The sequence below is a fragment of the Erpetoichthys calabaricus genome, chromosome 5, assembly GCF_900747795.2.
Source record: "Erpetoichthys calabaricus chromosome 5, fErpCal1.3, whole genome shotgun sequence".
Taxonomy (NCBI): domain Eukaryota; kingdom Metazoa; phylum Chordata; class Cladistia; order Polypteriformes; family Polypteridae; genus Erpetoichthys; species Erpetoichthys calabaricus.
This window is the reverse complement of record NC_041398.2, coordinates 105,806,843-105,825,332: the sequence shown is the minus strand read 5'-3', so window position 1 is coordinate 105,825,332 and position 18,490 is coordinate 105,806,843. Positions and strand designations below refer to the sequence as shown.

The 18,490-nt window shown below is 34.5% G+C and overlaps 1 protein-coding gene across 2 annotated transcripts in view; it reads right to left on the bottom strand.

Annotated features, from left to right (window-relative positions):
• Positions 1-1,482: 1,482 nt before the first annotated feature.
• The window catches only part of txk (TXK tyrosine kinase), a 59,325-nt gene continuing 42,317 nt past the window's right edge, over positions 1,483-18,490 (bottom strand). For both annotated transcript variants that reach the window (XM_028801908.2, XM_051928358.1), the window contains exons 11-15: positions 18,071-18,287; positions 16,514-16,578; positions 13,148-13,266; positions 12,045-12,202; positions 1,483-1,903 (exon numbers count right to left, since the gene is read on the bottom strand). In XM_028801908.2, the coding sequence (XP_028657741.1) occupies positions 1,832-1,903; positions 12,045-12,202; positions 13,148-13,266; positions 16,514-16,578; positions 18,071-18,287 (631 nt within the window). In that variant the 3' untranslated portion in view covers positions 1,483-1,831. The remainder of the gene's footprint in view (positions 1,904-12,044; positions 12,203-13,147; positions 13,267-16,513; positions 16,579-18,070; positions 18,288-18,490) is intronic.

Sequence of the window (18,490 nt, the reverse complement as noted above, 5' to 3'; positions counted from 1 at the left end):
AAGACATTTTTATGAACTAAATTAAGTGAATTTAGGTTTAAGGAGCTAAATTATTATATGAACGTTTTGTGAGATTGTAAAATGATAAAAATATAATCTGATGATGTATGATTAACATTTTATTTGTATGATACCTCATGAAAACCAGGGCAAAAGATGTATTTGATGCAAAGACTTACTATGCAGTATATGTCAGCAACAAAAAGTTCAGTACAGTAATTTGAAAGCCAGAATTTACATCAAATAAAACATACAATCAATCCAATATACAATTAATTTAATAAGTGTAAGATATACACCAATTTAATTGGCGGTTGTAACTTGACACAGCATGAGTCAGTGAAAGTTGTATTTGACTGTGCCAAATGATGGACTCATCATTGCTTGGTTTCTACCTTCAGTTCAATACCACTAGGATAGACACTGGGCCCTGCTATCCTGAAATGGATTAAATAGGTTTGGATAATGGATGGATGGAATTTTAATATATGATGACATGCATAGTATATAATACTGGGTCAAATTTGTTCCGCCTAGTCATTACTTTCTCTTATGCATGATGACAAAAAAATAATCTGTATGCATGCTTACAATATTTGTGTAAATTACTGACATTTCACTGCCATGTATCCGCTGCTTTAAAATGTAAAATATGTAAACGTATGCATCTTATATTGCAGCAAAGCTGTCTCTTTTTGACATTTTTCAGATGTTATTTATTTGTCTAATTGAATGTATGGTATTATTATGGACAAATGTTCCACTCATAATAAGAACAATAAAGTTCTGTTTTATTCGTAATTCATAGTAATATAAAAAACAATGGCTGTCAAAGGGATGGACAAATTCACCTTCGGAGAGCCATCTGAAATACAGATTTTTGATTAGCAAAGATGGAAATCAGTAACTATTTTCTACTTTGAGATTATGATGGAATTGCTTGCCTTAGTTCACACTTTTTTTTTTTTACCTCTTCCTGAATTTAAAATAAATTGTGGCTTTCTTGTATTACTTGTGAGATCATAATATTGAGCTTACTCTGCTTAGTTTCATTTTGATAACTTATTGGCAAAAGAGTCCTGGCACCCACGGAAACATCTGCTTACCAGAAACTAGCTGCTAAAGTGGTTTATCTAAATAAATCATTTGTGGTGATATCTGTTAGAACATCAAAAACCAAATCACACTATGTACAAATTTGCCCATCCCAGTCCTGTCCTGATTGAAACTTGTGAAAAACAAGTTAACCTACAGAACAATAACAAAGACATATAAAACAGTTCAACAATTAACTATGCTCTAATTAAAATAAATATTAAACACTCATTTATTACTCTTTTTATTACTTTTTATCACTGTAATTATTACTGAAAGTGTTGTAATATATATGAATCTGAGTACATAATCCTGACGCATGTTTTTAAAAACACACAAACATATTCCCACAGAGAATGGACAAACAATACGTCTATATACTAAAAATTATGTAATAATTACTGTTTTTATATTGTTATTAACTGTCTGTATTGACACAAAGCATTCTACAAATATACATTATACAGTTCTTTACATTATTACAGTAACTTATTCTTACATAAATATCTTTATTCCATATATTCTGTAATCACAACAGGCTGTACAAGACAGCATTTACTGCGAGCACATTCATTGTGGGCACGACAGGAAAAAAAAAAGGCATTTTTACATATTTGAATTTCCTGAGACTACAGTGCTACACTAATTTGTGCTAGATTTTCTAGTGTTGAAAAGCCAAACTATACTCCATTCTATAGGAAATGAAAACACAATTAATGTTGTGATGAATATTGTCCTAGAATTCACCTTCTGCTATCCTTTTGATGCTGTTCAACAATTCGGCAAATGAAGGTCTGCTTTCTGGTTTCTGAAAAGTGAACATTCGAAATCCATTAGAAGTTTCAGGAGCCATTGATAAACAGTATGCTGTTTGAAACAATTCGAATATTATATGTTACAACAAGGTATCAGCTTAAATGAAAAGCAGTATATATGACATTTATTTAAAGGTATATTTCTATTTGCTAACAGGATTATAAAGAACCATTCCCTCAAGGCTTCTGGACCAATGGTTCATTTACCAGATTGGTTTACACATAAACAGCAATGGACTGACACTTCATCTTGAGTTGGTTTCTGTACTATGCTAAAGCAATACTATAAAGTTTGGCTCATGTCTCACCCCCTTACCTGAAATAGACTAAGTGGCTTTGATAATGGATGGATAAATCAATAGATTTTATGCTCAAACTGCAATATGCAAGTAAGACTACAACTGAAATAATGACTGCAGTTTTGGTTTTCACACTTTAAAATGCCACAACAGCACCAGAAGCTATTCAAAGAATAGAAACAAGTACATATTCTTCTTTGACAAACTAGGGAAAAATAAACCCTTTAATAGTGGGGACCTAATCTAGATATTCAAAATTATCAAAGGGATTACTGATAATGTTGATCATTCAATTAAATAGTGAATCATATATTCAATGACACCTGTGGATTCAAAACAGAAACTAGGAAATATAAAGATTTACTTACAGAAAAGTTTGAAACATGAACAAATTATCAAGCTATGAATTTGAAGTGCAGGACTTGACAGTATTGGAATACCTTAGCTAACCAGACAGGCTTTATAGATTTAATAATACAGTGAATAAGTAAAACCCTATTTAGCTTTGATTCTTTCCTTGTGAAATGATTCAAAATACTTCTTATAAACTGAACGTTTACAACAATTTATGTAATACACTTTAACTTTTTTACATCACAGAATATGGTGCATTTGAAACTGTTCATAATCTGTTCAGATGCTGCTAACTGAGCATTAATAACATGCATAGCTTTTGTGCAAATGAAGATTTTTACACCTTGCACTAAAACAGCAGGAAAGTGTGGTTAGCTTCCAGCTAATTAGTAGATGTGGGGGTGAATAAATGAAAAATAAAACCTCAGCACATTATAACATTGAATAATTCACTTTCTTCAGGGGGGCTGAGATGACAACCTGCTAATCTAAACAGTGCAGGTCATTCTGTACTGATCAGCCACAACATTAAAACCAATAAAATGTAAAGCAAATAACATTGATTATCCTATTACAATGGCACCTGTTAAAGGGTGGGATATATTAGCAGTAAGTGAACAGTTAATTCTTGAAGGTGATGTATTGGAAACTGGAAAATTAGGCAAGTATAAGGATCTGAGTGAATTTGACAAGAGCCAAATTGTGATGGCTAGACACCTAGGTCATGGCATCTCCAAAATGGCAGGTTTTGTGAGGTCTTCCCGATATGTAGTGATTAGTACCAACCAAAAGTGATCCAAGGAAGGACAATGGTCATGGGCACCGAAGGCTCATTGATGCATGTGGGGAGCACAGGCTAGCCCATTTGGTCCAATCCCAAAGAAGAGCTATTGTAACAGAAATAGATGACAAACCTAATGTTGGCAATCACATAAAGGTGTCAGAGCACAGTGCATCATAGCATGCTGTGTATGGGGCCACTGCACCATGGCACAATGGAAACAGGTAGACTGGTCTAATGAATTCTGTTTCTGTTAGATCATGTGGATGGTAGGGTGTATGCGAATTGTTTACCTGGGTAGGAGATTTCAGGCAGGATGCACTATGGGAAGAATGTAAGCAGGCAGGTAGTTTGATGTTCTGGGCAATATTCTGCTTGTAAACCTTGGGTTCTGGCATTCATGTGGAATTTACATTGACCACTACCACCCACCTAAGGATTGTTGCCAACCATGTACACCCTTTCATGGCAATGATATTCCTTTATGGCAGTGGCCTCTTTCGGCAGGATAATGCACTCTGCCACACTACAAAAATTGTTCCTGGAATGGTTTGAGGGACATGACAAACAGTTCAAGGTGATCTCAATTTGATCAAGCATCTGTGGGATTTGCTAGAAAAACAGTCTGATCCATTGAGGTCCCACCTTGCAACTTTCAATGAGTTAAAGGATCATCTTCTACTGTTTTGGTGGCAGATACCACAGGACACCTTCAGAGGTCTTGTGGAGTCCATACCTCAACAAGTCAGAGCTGTTTCGGCAGTACAAGGTGGGCCTACACAATATTAGACAGGCAAGTTTAATGTTGTGGCTGATGGGTGTAAATCCTCAGCAACTTGTTACAAAACTAAGTGTTGTATCTTGTAAACAAAAACTGTCTGTAAAGTAGAAATTATGCTTTCATTAACTAAAATTAAAATAAAAATGAAAAAAAAAAAACCTAAAAACTGGAAAAAAAAAACAAAAAAAACAAACAAGAACAAAACTATACTTTGTAATTTTCACTTTCACTGTCCTCATGTCTGTCTCCATAATTTGTTTCCAACCATGCAAAATTACCAGTATATTCAGTTGGATCGGCTGGTGTTTAGACTGAAAAACAAAAAGTGTTATCTTTTTATACCAAAGGCAGTAAGAATTTCAGCAATCCGCATATACCATATGAACTGACTTTCTATTACTGTACTTGAAAACATATTGCTTTAAGTATGTTTTATTCTGTAGTAGCCCTGGAATATTACTAATTTAAAAAGTGAAGTTTTGACTCTGATTCAGATGTTCTCTTATTCTTATTATAGAGCAATATCTAGCTATCAAATCAAAGTAAACTGATAGAATAAAAAATAATTTCTTAATGTTTAGAATAGCTGTCATTGATCTAAGTTAACATTTGGGGGGGCTGTAAGCTTATTGCTGCCATTAAAAAAATGACCTTACTTGGCAAGATATTGCCTGTTTGATGTTGGTGTCACTGCAGTGAGTTTTTAAGCAGACATGTAGCATGTAATTAATGCTGCCAGCAGAGCCGATGCTATATGTATACATTTAGTTTTAATCAGGTTATTTAGTACTTGAGTAAGATGTACACTCAGAGTGTGGATGAATGTAATTTATTTCGTAGTACATCAAGGAATAATTATTTTTTGTTAATTGATAGTGATCAGTGACACATTTTCATAAAATATATAAACAATATTTTTGCAAAATAAGGCAAAATTTTATTTTTTGAATGGTGGGAATAAGCACCTAAAGAGGACTGTGGGTTACAGACAGTGGTTCAAAGTTCTGCAAACAGCAAAGTGGTCTAAAATGCAAAGGCTGGTGTTTTAAGTTGCACACAGCAGAGCCTTTTGAAAAAAATAGTTTATGAATAAGTTGATTTACAGTATGTAAAATGCATTAATAGTTTATTTTTCTGTTTAATCACTCTTTTAGGCTATTCCAGATTGACTGGATATATTACATTGAGCTTATTGAAAAGTACTGTATATTTATATTGTTTTTAGTACATTAAAAGCCTAACTGTAGTTAAAGTACACCAAGTCCTTGAGTAACATTTTGACCTGATACCTGTACTATTGTCCTTTTGAAGTAAATGTCTGAATGGAAAGTGTTACTTTTTCTTAAGTAATATTCATTTTAAAGTAACAATGCTTGAATACCCTACTCCTCTATCCACAATAACATGCACGCAAATATGAAGACATTATTTTTGGTGTGTTGTGAAATTACAAATGGAGTCGCACAACTTGAAAGTTGTTTTTTTTTTTAACAACCCATTGCTTAACCTTAATACAGGTTAAAGTAACAAGAACAGAGAATACTTATTTGATTACTGCATTTTTTAAATTACGCTAAAAGCTTTGAACTGTCACATCAGCATGATAAAAATTATGCTGTAACACAATCATATATGTTTCATGAATTTATGTATAAAGTTGATCAATATCCGACATGTATGATAAACAATTGACCACTACAAAGACAATATATTTAATTACTGAAAAGGTTAAAACTAAATAAAAACTGAAAAACAGAACACAAATTTGAATAAAGATTAAAACTAGAAGATGGTGAAAAAGTAAGACTTAATAAATAGTAAAAAAATAAAATGAAAAATTAAGTAAAAACTAAAAGAAAAAAAACGGTCAAAACCTTTGCAGGAATTCTCAGATACTTTGGTCCCAGCCTAGTTGAGATATATAATCTCTCTAGCGTGTCCTGTGTAACTCCCACAAATGTCACCTGCACCCAAACTATGTGACCAAAAATCAACTTAAATGGCTCCTCTCAGTCTGCAGAGTTCTACTCCATTGCATTATAATGCTGAGTTTGTGACACTGACACAGAAGGTGAGGTCTATAACTTTGTCAACTTTATCATTTTGTCTGTTTCTACTTGTAATTTAATTCTTTAGTCACGTCAAATAGCTTGTGAGCATAAATGAGGATGCCGACATAGAATTGTCTGCTTCTTCTGATGACTAAGCTCAGTCTTCGCTACCATGGTCTGCTTCATTGTCTGTTAAACTGCTAGCACTACATCAAATTGTTGATCAATCTGGTGAACACCTTCACCATCACTGAAAAATAACACCCTAAAGTACCTGAACTTATCCATTACTTCAAGGGATCAAATTATTCTTTTCAAGGAGTGAACCATAGTCTCAGATTGGTGGTGCTAATTATCATACCAAACTCATCTCAATCAGGTACAAACCATTCCAATCTACATCTCAGATAACAGTCTGATGAAGCTAAAAGGACAACATTATCTGTAAATGATAGAGATGTAATCTTTAGGTTCCCCAAACTGATACTCTCCAAGCCTGATATCTTGCCCATAAATACCACGAATAAAAGAGGAGACAAGATGCACCCTTGACAGAGTCTGTTGCCCTCAAAAACTTAATTTGATTTATATGCAACTCTCACAATGCAAATACAGGAACTGGATAACAAGCAGCAGCGGCAAAGGATCTAGAAGTGGGTGGTATGGGCAAAAATCCATATCATGATACAAATAAATTCTAAAGATTTTGATAAAAATCAGTATAATGCATTTGTATATACTTTTCAGACTGAAATGCATTTTGTGTAGCAAATATCAAATGTGTTTTTCATGAACCGTGCACACAGGTATTTCCCTTAATATGCTGAAATGCTTGTAAATGCTCTACTACTCAGATACCAGGTGTGACAATTTAATTCCTGGAATGGCTGTGGAAAGGGATTACTTCAATGGTGATGGTAGCCGCTAATGCTGATACGCGCACGTTTTTCCCTTGGTTCATTATAGAAATTAAATTGTCACACCTTGTAGATTTGATAGAAGGTATTCACCTCTCTTGCACCAATAAAAATGCAGCTTTTCCCTTTTAATTATTTGCCCATGTTGCTGCCACAGCCACTAAACGAACACAGCACAAGACATGACACTTCTTCATTTATTATGTTAACATTTGCATTAACTTACTGATTAGGCTGAACTGCATACGACTCTTGAGTAATATTCTTAAAGGGTTATACAACTTTATTACACATTTATATACAAGGGCGTACATAAACATATTGTCTTTAAAATACTAATACACAAGTACAAAACTATATTTCTCATCTACTTTTGTATGCACAAATTTGTATGCATTGTGTTTAAACATGCTTGCAACCTTTCCACTAATTTTTAGCATACCAGTATAATGTTTATTTGAAATCCATATCAGAGGAAGATATCCAGTATACTGGAATTTTTTTCACTGTCCATACTTCTGGCTGAAACCTCATTATGTGTCAACTGCCGTACACACAACAGCCTATACCCATGATTTTTTGCCAAAATCAAACTTCATAGCACAGTCATTGTAGTGTGCTATGACTTAGTTGTTGAAGATGTTACACTAGACATCTAGAGGTTGCAGGTGTAAATCATGGGTATCCACAACTTGCTAATATTATGTAAATGAAGGTTATGACTAAAAATTGGCTAAAAGGACATATACTGGGAAGCTAGCCTTCACTGCAATAAAGTTGCATAAGTTTAAAAAAATATGGAACACAGTGCCTTAACCTTCAAATATATAAAAATTTAATAAGTCTATTATTGGTAAACAACAAAATAATGTTTTCCTCAAATAGGAACATACATGTATACAGTTCAAAATATTTTCAATTCCCATATTTGAATACATTCAAATAAATATTTGAAATTATAGTCTCAATTATTGGTCAAAATGAAAGCCCAAACATAAGGATTCAACTTCAGTCAAATAAAATAGGGGAATCATAAACTAAAATACATTGCAGAATCATACTGCAAAATTAAGTAAATTCTATATATTAAAACATTCTCAAACTTATTTAATCCAATTTCAAATTGTAGGCAACTGGGGTACATGCTAACATCACATGAACACTGAATGGACATTGGATTTGAACCCAGAATGCTAGATCCATTTAATTACACTTTCACTAAAATATACTCTATTTTACCATTTCTTGTATTTTCTAACAGCATTGAAAAATGCTGCCACCTAGTGATACACAGTACAACATTCTAACAACATTTTATTACTTCAGTGTATGTTCTGGAACCAAAAGAAAAATCAGATCAATGTCTAAATACTTAAAGCAGTCCTCTGAGGCATTCCTCTAACTCAGTGTCTCATGTATCTTAAAACTTTAACATGGGAAAGGTACGCAAGAAGGATATAAGTGGTTAAGCATGGTAATGTGGAGTTCACTTCTCCCTCCAGTGAGTGAGTGTATAGTATGTTTGTGTCCTGCAAAGGATTGACATAAAATTGGTTCCTATCACTGGAAGTGTCACAGTAAAAAACTGATATGAAGGTAAAATCAGTTTTCAGCCCAGTGCTCTTCACAACGGAGAAGAAATTGGGAACCAGACAGGGATGTCATGGATTTATAACAAAAAGCTAGTATCTAAGCAATAAGAGTAAATGTGAATGTAGGGAATGAATTGTTATTTGTGAAAACCATTGTGACATGGAAAAAGACACATGACAAGGAAAAATATAAAAAAAAAACAAAGATATTTATATCTTTAAAACACACTAATGTTGCCTGATGTAACTCACTTAAGTGTAATAATATGATACTCACTGTGGAGAAGGTGCCGTCTGTGATCTTAAATTGACATCAATAAAGATAAAAGGCAGATAAAGGACTATTCATAAGTATCACCTTGTGTTCTCTGTATTTCTACATTATAGATTTAGACTTAACAGGTCCATGGTTTTGCAGAGCTATCTTCTATTAAGGACAATAATTCACAATGAACCAGGCAAAACTGCAAGGTCAGAGCCTACCTCAAATTCAGATATACAGTGCATCCGGAAAGTATTCACAGCGCATCACTTTTTCCACATTTTGTTATGTTACAGCCTTATTCCAAAATGGATTAAATTCATTTTTTTCCTCAGAATTCTACACACAACACCCCATAATGACAACGTGAAAAAAGTTTACTTGAGGTTTTTGCAAATTTATTAAAAATAAAAAAATTGAGAAAGCACATGTACATAAGTATTCACAGCCTTTGCCGTGAAGCTCGAAATAGAGCTCAGGTGCATCCTGTTTCCCCTGATCATCCTTGAGATGTTTCTGCAGCTTAACTGGAGTCCACTTGTGGTAAATTCAGTTGATTGGACATGACTTGGAAAGGCACACACCTGTCTATATAAGGTCCCACAGTTGACAGTTCATGTCAGAGCACAAACCAAGCATGAAGTCAAAGGAATTGTCTGTAGACCTCCGAGACAGGATTTTCTTGAGGCACAAATCTGGGGAAGGTTACAGAAAAATTTCTGCCACTTTGAAGGTGCCCATTGAGCACAGTGGCCTCCATCATCCGTAAGTGGAAGAAGTTTGAAACCACCAGGACTCTTCCTAGAGCTGGCCGGCCATCTAAACTGAGCAATCAGGGGAGAAGGGCCTTAGTCAGGGAGGTGACCAAGAACCCAATGGTCACTCTGTCAGAGCTCCAGAGGTCCTCTGTGGAGAGAAGAGAACCTTCCAGAAGGACAACCATCTCTGCAGCAATCCACCAATCAGGCCTGTATGGTAGAGTGGCCAGACGGAAGCCACTCCTTAGTAACAGGCACATGGCAGCCCACCTGGAGTTTGCCAAAAGGCACCTGAAGGACTCTCAGACCATGAGAAAGAAAATTCTCTAGTCTAATGAGACAAAGATTGAACTCTTTGGTGTGAATGCCAGGCGTCATGTTTGGAGGAAACCAGGCACCGCTCATCACCAGGCCAATACCATCCCTACAGTGAAGCATGGTGGTGGCAGCATCATGCTGTGGGGATGTTTTTCAGCGGCAGGGACTGGGAGACTAGTCAGGATAAAGGGAAAGATGACTGCAGCAATGTACAGAGACATCCTGGATGAAAACCTGCTACAGAGCGCTCTTGACCTCAGACTGGGGCGACGGTTCATCTTTCAGCAGGACAATGACCCTCAAAGGATATCAAAGGAGTGGCTTCAGGACAACTCTGTGAATGTCCTTGAGTGGCCCAGCCACAGCCCAGACTTGAATCCCATTGAACATCTCTGGAGAGATCTTTAAATGGCTGTGCACCGACGCTTCCCATCCAACCTGATGAAGCTTGAGAGGTGCTGCATAGAGGAATGGGGTGAAACTGGCCAAGGATAGGTGTGCCAAGCTCATGGCATCATATTCAAAAAGACTTGAGGCTGTAATTGCTGCCAAAGGTGCATCGACAAAGTATTGAGCAAAGGCTGTGAATACTTATGTACATGTTTTTTTATTTTTAATAAATTTGCAAAAACCTCAAGTAAACTTTTTTTCACGTTGTCATTATGGGGTGTTGTGTGTAGAATTCTGAGGAAAAAAATTAATTTAATCCATTTGGAATCAGGCTGTAACATAACAAAATGTGGAAAAAGTGATGCACTGTGAATACTTTCCGGATGTACTATATAATAGTCAAGACAGATTAAGGATTTTTTAGGAATGTGTGAGGAGCGAATTGAAGCAACCTAAAGGCTGATAGAGGACTTCCAAATTATTTCTTCCAAATTCATTATGTCTTTTGGTAAATCATATTTGTCCATTATGGAACCCACTTAATCCAGTTCAGAGACTGAAGCCTATCCTGAAGCATCATGCTCAAAGTTAAACCGTGGATGGGGTGCTGATAACGCAAAGTACTTCAAACTATTATTATCTTTCTTTAATTGGAAGATGCCCTTAGACTAGGCAATTTACAAAAAAATCACAGATTATATTAATCTGCTAAAAGAATAAAGCAAAAATCTGGCAATTTTATCATCTCACAGGCTGCCATCATCCAGTTTTGAACCACTGAACACAGGAAACCTAACAGTTTTGCACAATCAGGTGTGTTAACTTAAAAAAGCATGGTTATGCAGACCAGGAAGAAATGCCCATCAATTCACTTATTCATTAATTTTTCCAAACCCCCCTATTCCATTAAAGTATGGAGAAAATCTAGAGACCACCCTGCCTGTATCTCAACTAGCACTGCATGGGACTGCAATAAACATACATATTAAAAATGAAAATTAAGTATTATGTTTTTTTATTGCCATAGAAGAAACAGAGGCATTACTGTTTTTCCTGCTGTACAAGACAAACATAAAAAAGGAATTCCAAAATACCTGGTCGAGAGTAAAAACACACACAGTAGTTGTTATGGTTCATTATATTTTTGTCATTTTATGCTTAATTTTATTCCCATTTTATTTATTTTTTGTTCATTTTTAATTCTTTTGTCTATGTTAATATTGTTACTTTTGGTATTTATTCAATTATTCTGTATTTTTTATATGTTTTGTGTATAATTTTATTTCTCTGTGTCTATGTTGGTTATATTATGTTACATGCATTTTCTGGGTGGTTCCCCAATGGGTGGGGTCACCACTCCATCTCAGTCAAGAGACTGTCCTCAACCCTATATCCATTAGGCTGAGGAAACTTACAGTGTCTTTTATTGAATGCTCCTAAGATGGTGACTTTCACTTTTGAATAATACTATGCTTTTTGAATAAAAAGACTTTAAACAGGAATTTGAACACTATCCAGGGGAAAAGCCCCACTAGTCTCACTTCATATTTATTTAACTGAGAATACTGTTATTTAATACTATTAAATAAAACTGAAAGAAAAACTAATTTAGCTAAAAGTAAGTAACAAACCTCATGCCAACAGCTGTACATAACTTGGTATACATCACGAGATGCTAAATATGGCTTATAAAGGCGATGACCTTGTGTGATTTCATCCACTACTTCAGGATTTGATTTATTCTCAAAAGGTGTTCTGCCTTCAGTGAAGATTTCCCACATCAACACTCCTACAAAGATGAAAAATAAATAAAAAACATAGACTCACAGGATTTTGTTCTTTGCATATATTACTTGAAATTCTGAAAGAAATTCTGTCAACAATTGACTTCAAATTGCTTTTAGACACTGCTTATTATGCTCAGAACAACTAACTTTCTCAGAAAATATACACTTTTAAGCCATGTTTACACAATAACTGAAGTATGAAATCAATCTGGAAACTTTTTAATTACATAACTTGTTCCCCAGGTCTGTGTTTTGTTACTCACTTAATTTTAACTAAACTATTTAACACTATAGACCTCTTCATGTGACCACAATAATTTTTGTATTATTTGTTACTGATTCTATTTTGATGTTTAAGTTGATAATAACTCCTATTTTATTCTCAACATACTTGAGGAAAATGAATTTCAACTGAGTAAGAAATATGGGATTTTGCAAATAGCATGTTAGTTTATAAACAAATGTAAGCAGAACCAGATATTTAGAATTTGCAAACTTTGGCTCTCTGCTGGAGTTTGGTTTTCTGTATCTTTTGCATTTAGTTTTCTATATATATACAAATCAACTCATTTTATTTGGAAAAATTTTTATTGTTCTATTATTGTTTATTTTGCTAACTTCTTTTGTTAGTTTAACTGTTTTTTCAGTTCTGTTAATTAAGTAATTAAGTGTTTTAGTGTTTCTAAGGGAGGAAAACACAGACTCTAAATCGTATAGTCAGCCTCACAGCAATACCTAGGGATTTTTAAAGAGGTGTGTTACCACTGCTTGGGCACAGTGGGGTTTAGTTTGTTTGGTGTTCTTTTCTGCCCCTTTTTGGCATTCATTTGGCCTTAAAAGATAACATTTTCATGAAGGGTTTGTTTCTTGACATAAATGTTGAATACTTATACATTATATGAATATATCATTGCTTTTTTACTGAGAATTACTAGGAGGTAACTTACCATATGACCATACATCTGACTTGCTGCTATATTTACTATAATGAAAAACTTCAGGGGGTGACCATTTTACTGGGAATTTTGAGCCCGTGGAACTAATGTACTCATTGTCAAGAACAAATCTAAAAATATGAAAGCAAAGAATAAAAGTGAAAAAAGTGAAATCTTTTTAAATGTCACAATTAAATGCCCTTAAGTTAAAAGCAATATTTCACATTTGACACAACACAAAAATATATAAAAATATGTTGCAAGTATACAGGAGTATTGCACAATTTTCAAGCCTATTATGTTTCTAAAACACTCCAGTCATCATACATAATGTAGTGCTGTGCAGTGCTTACCAGCACTGACCTAGTGGACTCAAGCTCATTTTGTTGGCGCTGTTCTTCCTGTTTCCTGCTTTCTGCCACTGCTATTTCAGTCGGCACAGTTACAATAATATATAAAATGTGCAACAAATAAAGTATTACACAATTTAATTCCCCACATTCATGGCATTGTGCAGTCCAGAGAAAGTCATCTCTAGCATCAAGTTATTATTCTTTTTGATTTTAGCAAAACGCTTTACAGTTTTCCTGCACTCATTATGAAACTGATAATAGAAAAACAACAAAATTATTTTTTGAGTCTAAATACAGTTGTAGCCTGCTTTCTAATCATTTAATTCATTAATTTTTTGCCTCCAGAGATATATACCACTCTAAATTAGGAATACATAATGTGGCTTAGAACATTATCAATACATATTTTTCTGTATCATTAGATATAGATAATTATGTATAATTATTGTATTTGTTTCCCAGATCTCAATTTTAAATATGAATTTTGAACCCAGAAGAAATGAAAAGTCTTCTTATAAGAACTGATCAGATGAGTATAAATAAAAAGTTTTTTAAATAACATTTTTTTTGTAAACAGCTTGAATGCAATGTGGTGAAACACAATTATAAATGACCATAATTTAAATATTTGCTTTTTTTTGCACCATTGTTTCACCATTGATTTTACCAGCTGGCTCATCATGTCAATATGCAAGAATGTGAATTGGCTTGCCTACTAACTACTACATACGATACAGCAGTTAACCTTCACTTATGCTCTGTTGCTATCTACAGTCACTACCCAGCATTATCATGTACATCAGATTAACTTTTCACTTGTTTAACTACATTTCAGTTTATCCAGTGCTAAAATGATTACAATATCTGTCAGACAATTCTAGCTGTATGCTCATGTGAATTAAAGTAGAGACAATCCTTCTTATAGAACTTAACTTAATTCTTTGGAATTCAGGACATGGCAATTGAGGACTAATATGCAGAATTAAAATAATTTGTGTCTTTAAATTTTTCCACTTCATGCATAAATCTTTAACATGGCTTTTAAAATAGAAATTGCTGTTTTGTGCTGGCTTTGCCAACATTGCAGTGAAGATAAAGACAGCAGGACATGCTGAAAACTGTAAATGTAAAAAACAGTTTAAGGAAATAGAGTCTATCGAAATCATTGATTTCATTTCATAAAATAAAAAATGTAAAATTAGGCATGTGGCAGTAATTGTCAGTGACTGTGGATAAGTGAAGAAACTGGTAACAATTTAGTTGCTGTGATATCTGTTTAAGTTTTAGCATACAATAAACCATGCGTAGGCTACCTCATTCACACAATGCTATAAAGAAGCAAACTAAGACTTACTATGAACAAAAGAATGATATGTGACTTAAACATGTAAAAAAAATAAATGTTTCGATTTTATTTGTCAGGATAGCTGACCATGTGATAGCTGCTTTTAAAAGCTTTGTACTTAAATTACCTAGCACTTGATTGACATTTGGAGGCATGCATTCTGCTTGTATTGCATTACACAATCTAAATACTTTACTGAGTGAGACTTGTAATTTTGGTGCTACAGGTGGCATAAACCCTTTTACAACTCAAGCAGAAGTGAGATACACAAAACATGTTGTATACAGCCTTTTACATTGAAAAGACATTTAACAAATGATCCACCACCAATTGTCATTATTGATGAGTTTGGAGTAGCTAGTAATTAACTGTACCACACTATTACCTACTCCTAAAGTGTCTGGCACCCAAAATATTGTTGGTTATGCTTTACTAGAATCTTCAAATCACATTAAGTAGCTACTCTTGATCCAAAGAAATAGTAACTCTACTCACAAGGTCTTCCTAGATTGCTGAGCTATTCAAGAAATCACTGATGTAGCGGAATGGTATGGGCACACCTCATTTCCTACAAGTTTAAGTGTAATTCCCATTCACAATTTGAAATCACATATGCAATTAGGATCAATAAAAAAAGAAGTAAATCAGGGAGTTAACATGAAAATTTAGATCCTGCCTTCCCATCCTGTGGTCAGTTTCTCCATTTTCACTGTTCATCATTATGATCAGAGACTCAAAGTACTTTGCTGCTTTAATACTTGGGTGGCATGATAGAACAGTGGTAAGTGTTCTTGCTGCAAAGATCTGTTGTCCTGGATCCAGCTCTTGGTTGTTGTTTGTCTGGAATTTATGTTTTCTGCCTCTGTTTGGCAGGGTTTTCCTCCAGGTACCATAGTTTTACTCCCATATCTTCAAAGACATACAGGTTAGGGTAAATGGTGAAACTAAAGTGGTTGTTTTTGAATATATGCACAAGTGTACCTTGTGATGGGATAATAATACATTTTATTTATATAGCAACTTTCCCATGCTCAAGGCACTGGATGGTACCTTGTTCAGGTCAGTTTCCTGGTTTGTACCCCTCTGGCCTTGAACTGGATTAAGCAGGTCAACAGAAAATTACTTAATAGTGTGTGTCGGTGTATTTTTGGTATTTGGTACACTGCATAAATAATATGATGGAAATAACATTTAAGGCAAAAAGGCAATATATTTCAGTTGTAACAGAAACGCCAGCTTGACAAATAGAAAATGGACACTCTACAAACTACGAGGACACTATTCTGTCAGTGCAAATTAGAAATATAGAGCATACAAGATGAAGTCTAAATAGAGTTTATTCACCACATTGAACAGTCAGTATTTAATATCAGGGAAATATGGTTTGGACTTGGAGGACCACAATGGCTGGAGGTTTTTGTTCTAAAGCCTTCCAGTACAGTGGACTTGTTAAAACACTGAAGGAGGAGGTATGCTATTACATCCAAACACAGTCTGGAGAATTTTATTATCTTTGGCTGGGACTCAACCCTACCACTACAGAAGTCTTTAAATCCATAGTGCCATTGGCAAGATATCCATTGATATGAACACACTTTATAATATTTTTAAGGAATAAGAGGCACTGATGCTGTTAAAAAATTCACAGATACGATGTAAAAACTAAAGCTTCCAACCCACCTTGTCATTCCAAAATCACAGACCTTCACCACATGCTTTTCACTTACTAAACAGTTTCGTGCTGCCTGCAGTTAAAACAAACAAAAGACGAATAGCAACAATTATTTTGTAATGGTATAAACAAAACCCTGCATAAGCATTCCTTGGTGCATTTAAATGCAGTTTCTCTTTAGTTACTCAACTCTGATGCTATATACTGTATGTTATTTCACAAATGGCAAAGAAACAGCATGCAATTATATGCAGACCAAAAGGGTAGTATGATGTTATGTGCTTTTGCCACAAATACTTTGAAAACTATAATTTTATATGATTGTTTAATTATTTAGAGGATCATTTTATGTGTAGTAATTAAAATTAAGATTTTATTTATTTATTTATGTTTTCAATGTTATTATGTTTTCTTTTTGAGATGCTTTGTTTGATGGTTGCTATGCAGTTACTGACAGCAATGTCAAAGGTCACAATTTAAGTGATTTTAGAGGTCACAGTGTATAAAGTCCAGTCTTTGGGTTTACTTCTTCATTCAATTTTCTGGATTCCTCAAAAGAATTACAAGTTTGTTTGTGGTTCTTGTTTGTTTACGATTTAAGGATATTTTAATCCATTTCTGATTTTTTCAACTACAAGTTTCACTTCATGTTTTGGTTTTGTTGCTAGGTTTCCTATACAATCTCCCAATTTTCTGACATAGGCTTTGGTAGTTATCTTTAAAAGGATTCTGTAATTTCTATTTGCCTAATTATTCTATGAATTTATTTTAAAATTTTTCATTTTATAAGGGTTATCAGTATAAAACCCTTAATAAATGTCTCAGATTCTACATTTATCTGAAACTGTATGCAGAGTTGATAGAAATGTGTGGTGTTGGGGAAGGAGCTTAAAGTTTGCTTCTACTTTTTCCAAAAATGTTTAACATTTATCTTGAACTTTATGAAACAAACAGTTGTGTTTATTATAAACAAGACAAAGAGCCCATTTCGACAACGTAAGATGAAACGGGCACGAGTGTGCGTCAGCAGTGTATGAAGAACAAATGATAAGTAACGAAGAAGTTGTTTTGTAATGATTGTAGTCCGCTTTACTCATTACTGTACAGGCTTGTACTGTTAGTTGATGAATTTTCCAGGCCTATAGTATATAATATTGAATGATGAATGTTCCAGTACAATATGGAATAGTAATAAGTATAAGCACCACATACCTGATATAGGTGTATTGAATGAATGTGTAATTGAATCAGAATGCGTAATTAGGCCTCGAGCTGTAGTCGAAATCGCCTTTCAGGCCTCTAGAGCTTTAATCGAAGTCACCTTTCTCTTTGAATTTTTGCGGCCGTAAATCCGCCGCCTGCCACAATGTTGGGGTTGGATGTCGGTCTCGTAATGTTTTTCGGGCAGCTGCGCAGAAGGCGACTGCGCATTCGGCTTCGGACGGACGTGAGTGAGTGAGTGAGGAGGCAGGCGAATTATGTATTAAGATTACATTATTAATGTTTTTTTTTCTTGTATAATATAAATTATTTTGGGGAGTTTATAACAACGAATGCATCTGTACCAGGTCTCTGTGGATAAATCCATTGTTTTCAAGATACTCCATTCCTTCACATGTATCCTGGCACATGGCCAGCAAGCATTCCTTTGTCAAACGGCCCATCTTCTGCCTTAGAAAATTGAGAAGGCAGCCATTTTCCAAAAACTCTGTGATTATGCATATTGGCCTCTGTTTCATGCATACTCCATATAGCTGAACTAATTTAGGATGAGACAGCTTTCTGTAAAATAAAATAAAATAAAACAATCAACATCTTTTATGTTGTAAGTCACAAAATCAGACACAAGTCAGGGATGGGTCACCAGCCAAGTGCAAGGCACACACAAACAGACATTCACAGTATGGTTGTTGTGCGCAGCCATTCCATGTGACAGGAGGTTTTTGAATTTTAAGAGGACATAAGAGTAGAAATCCATATAGCAC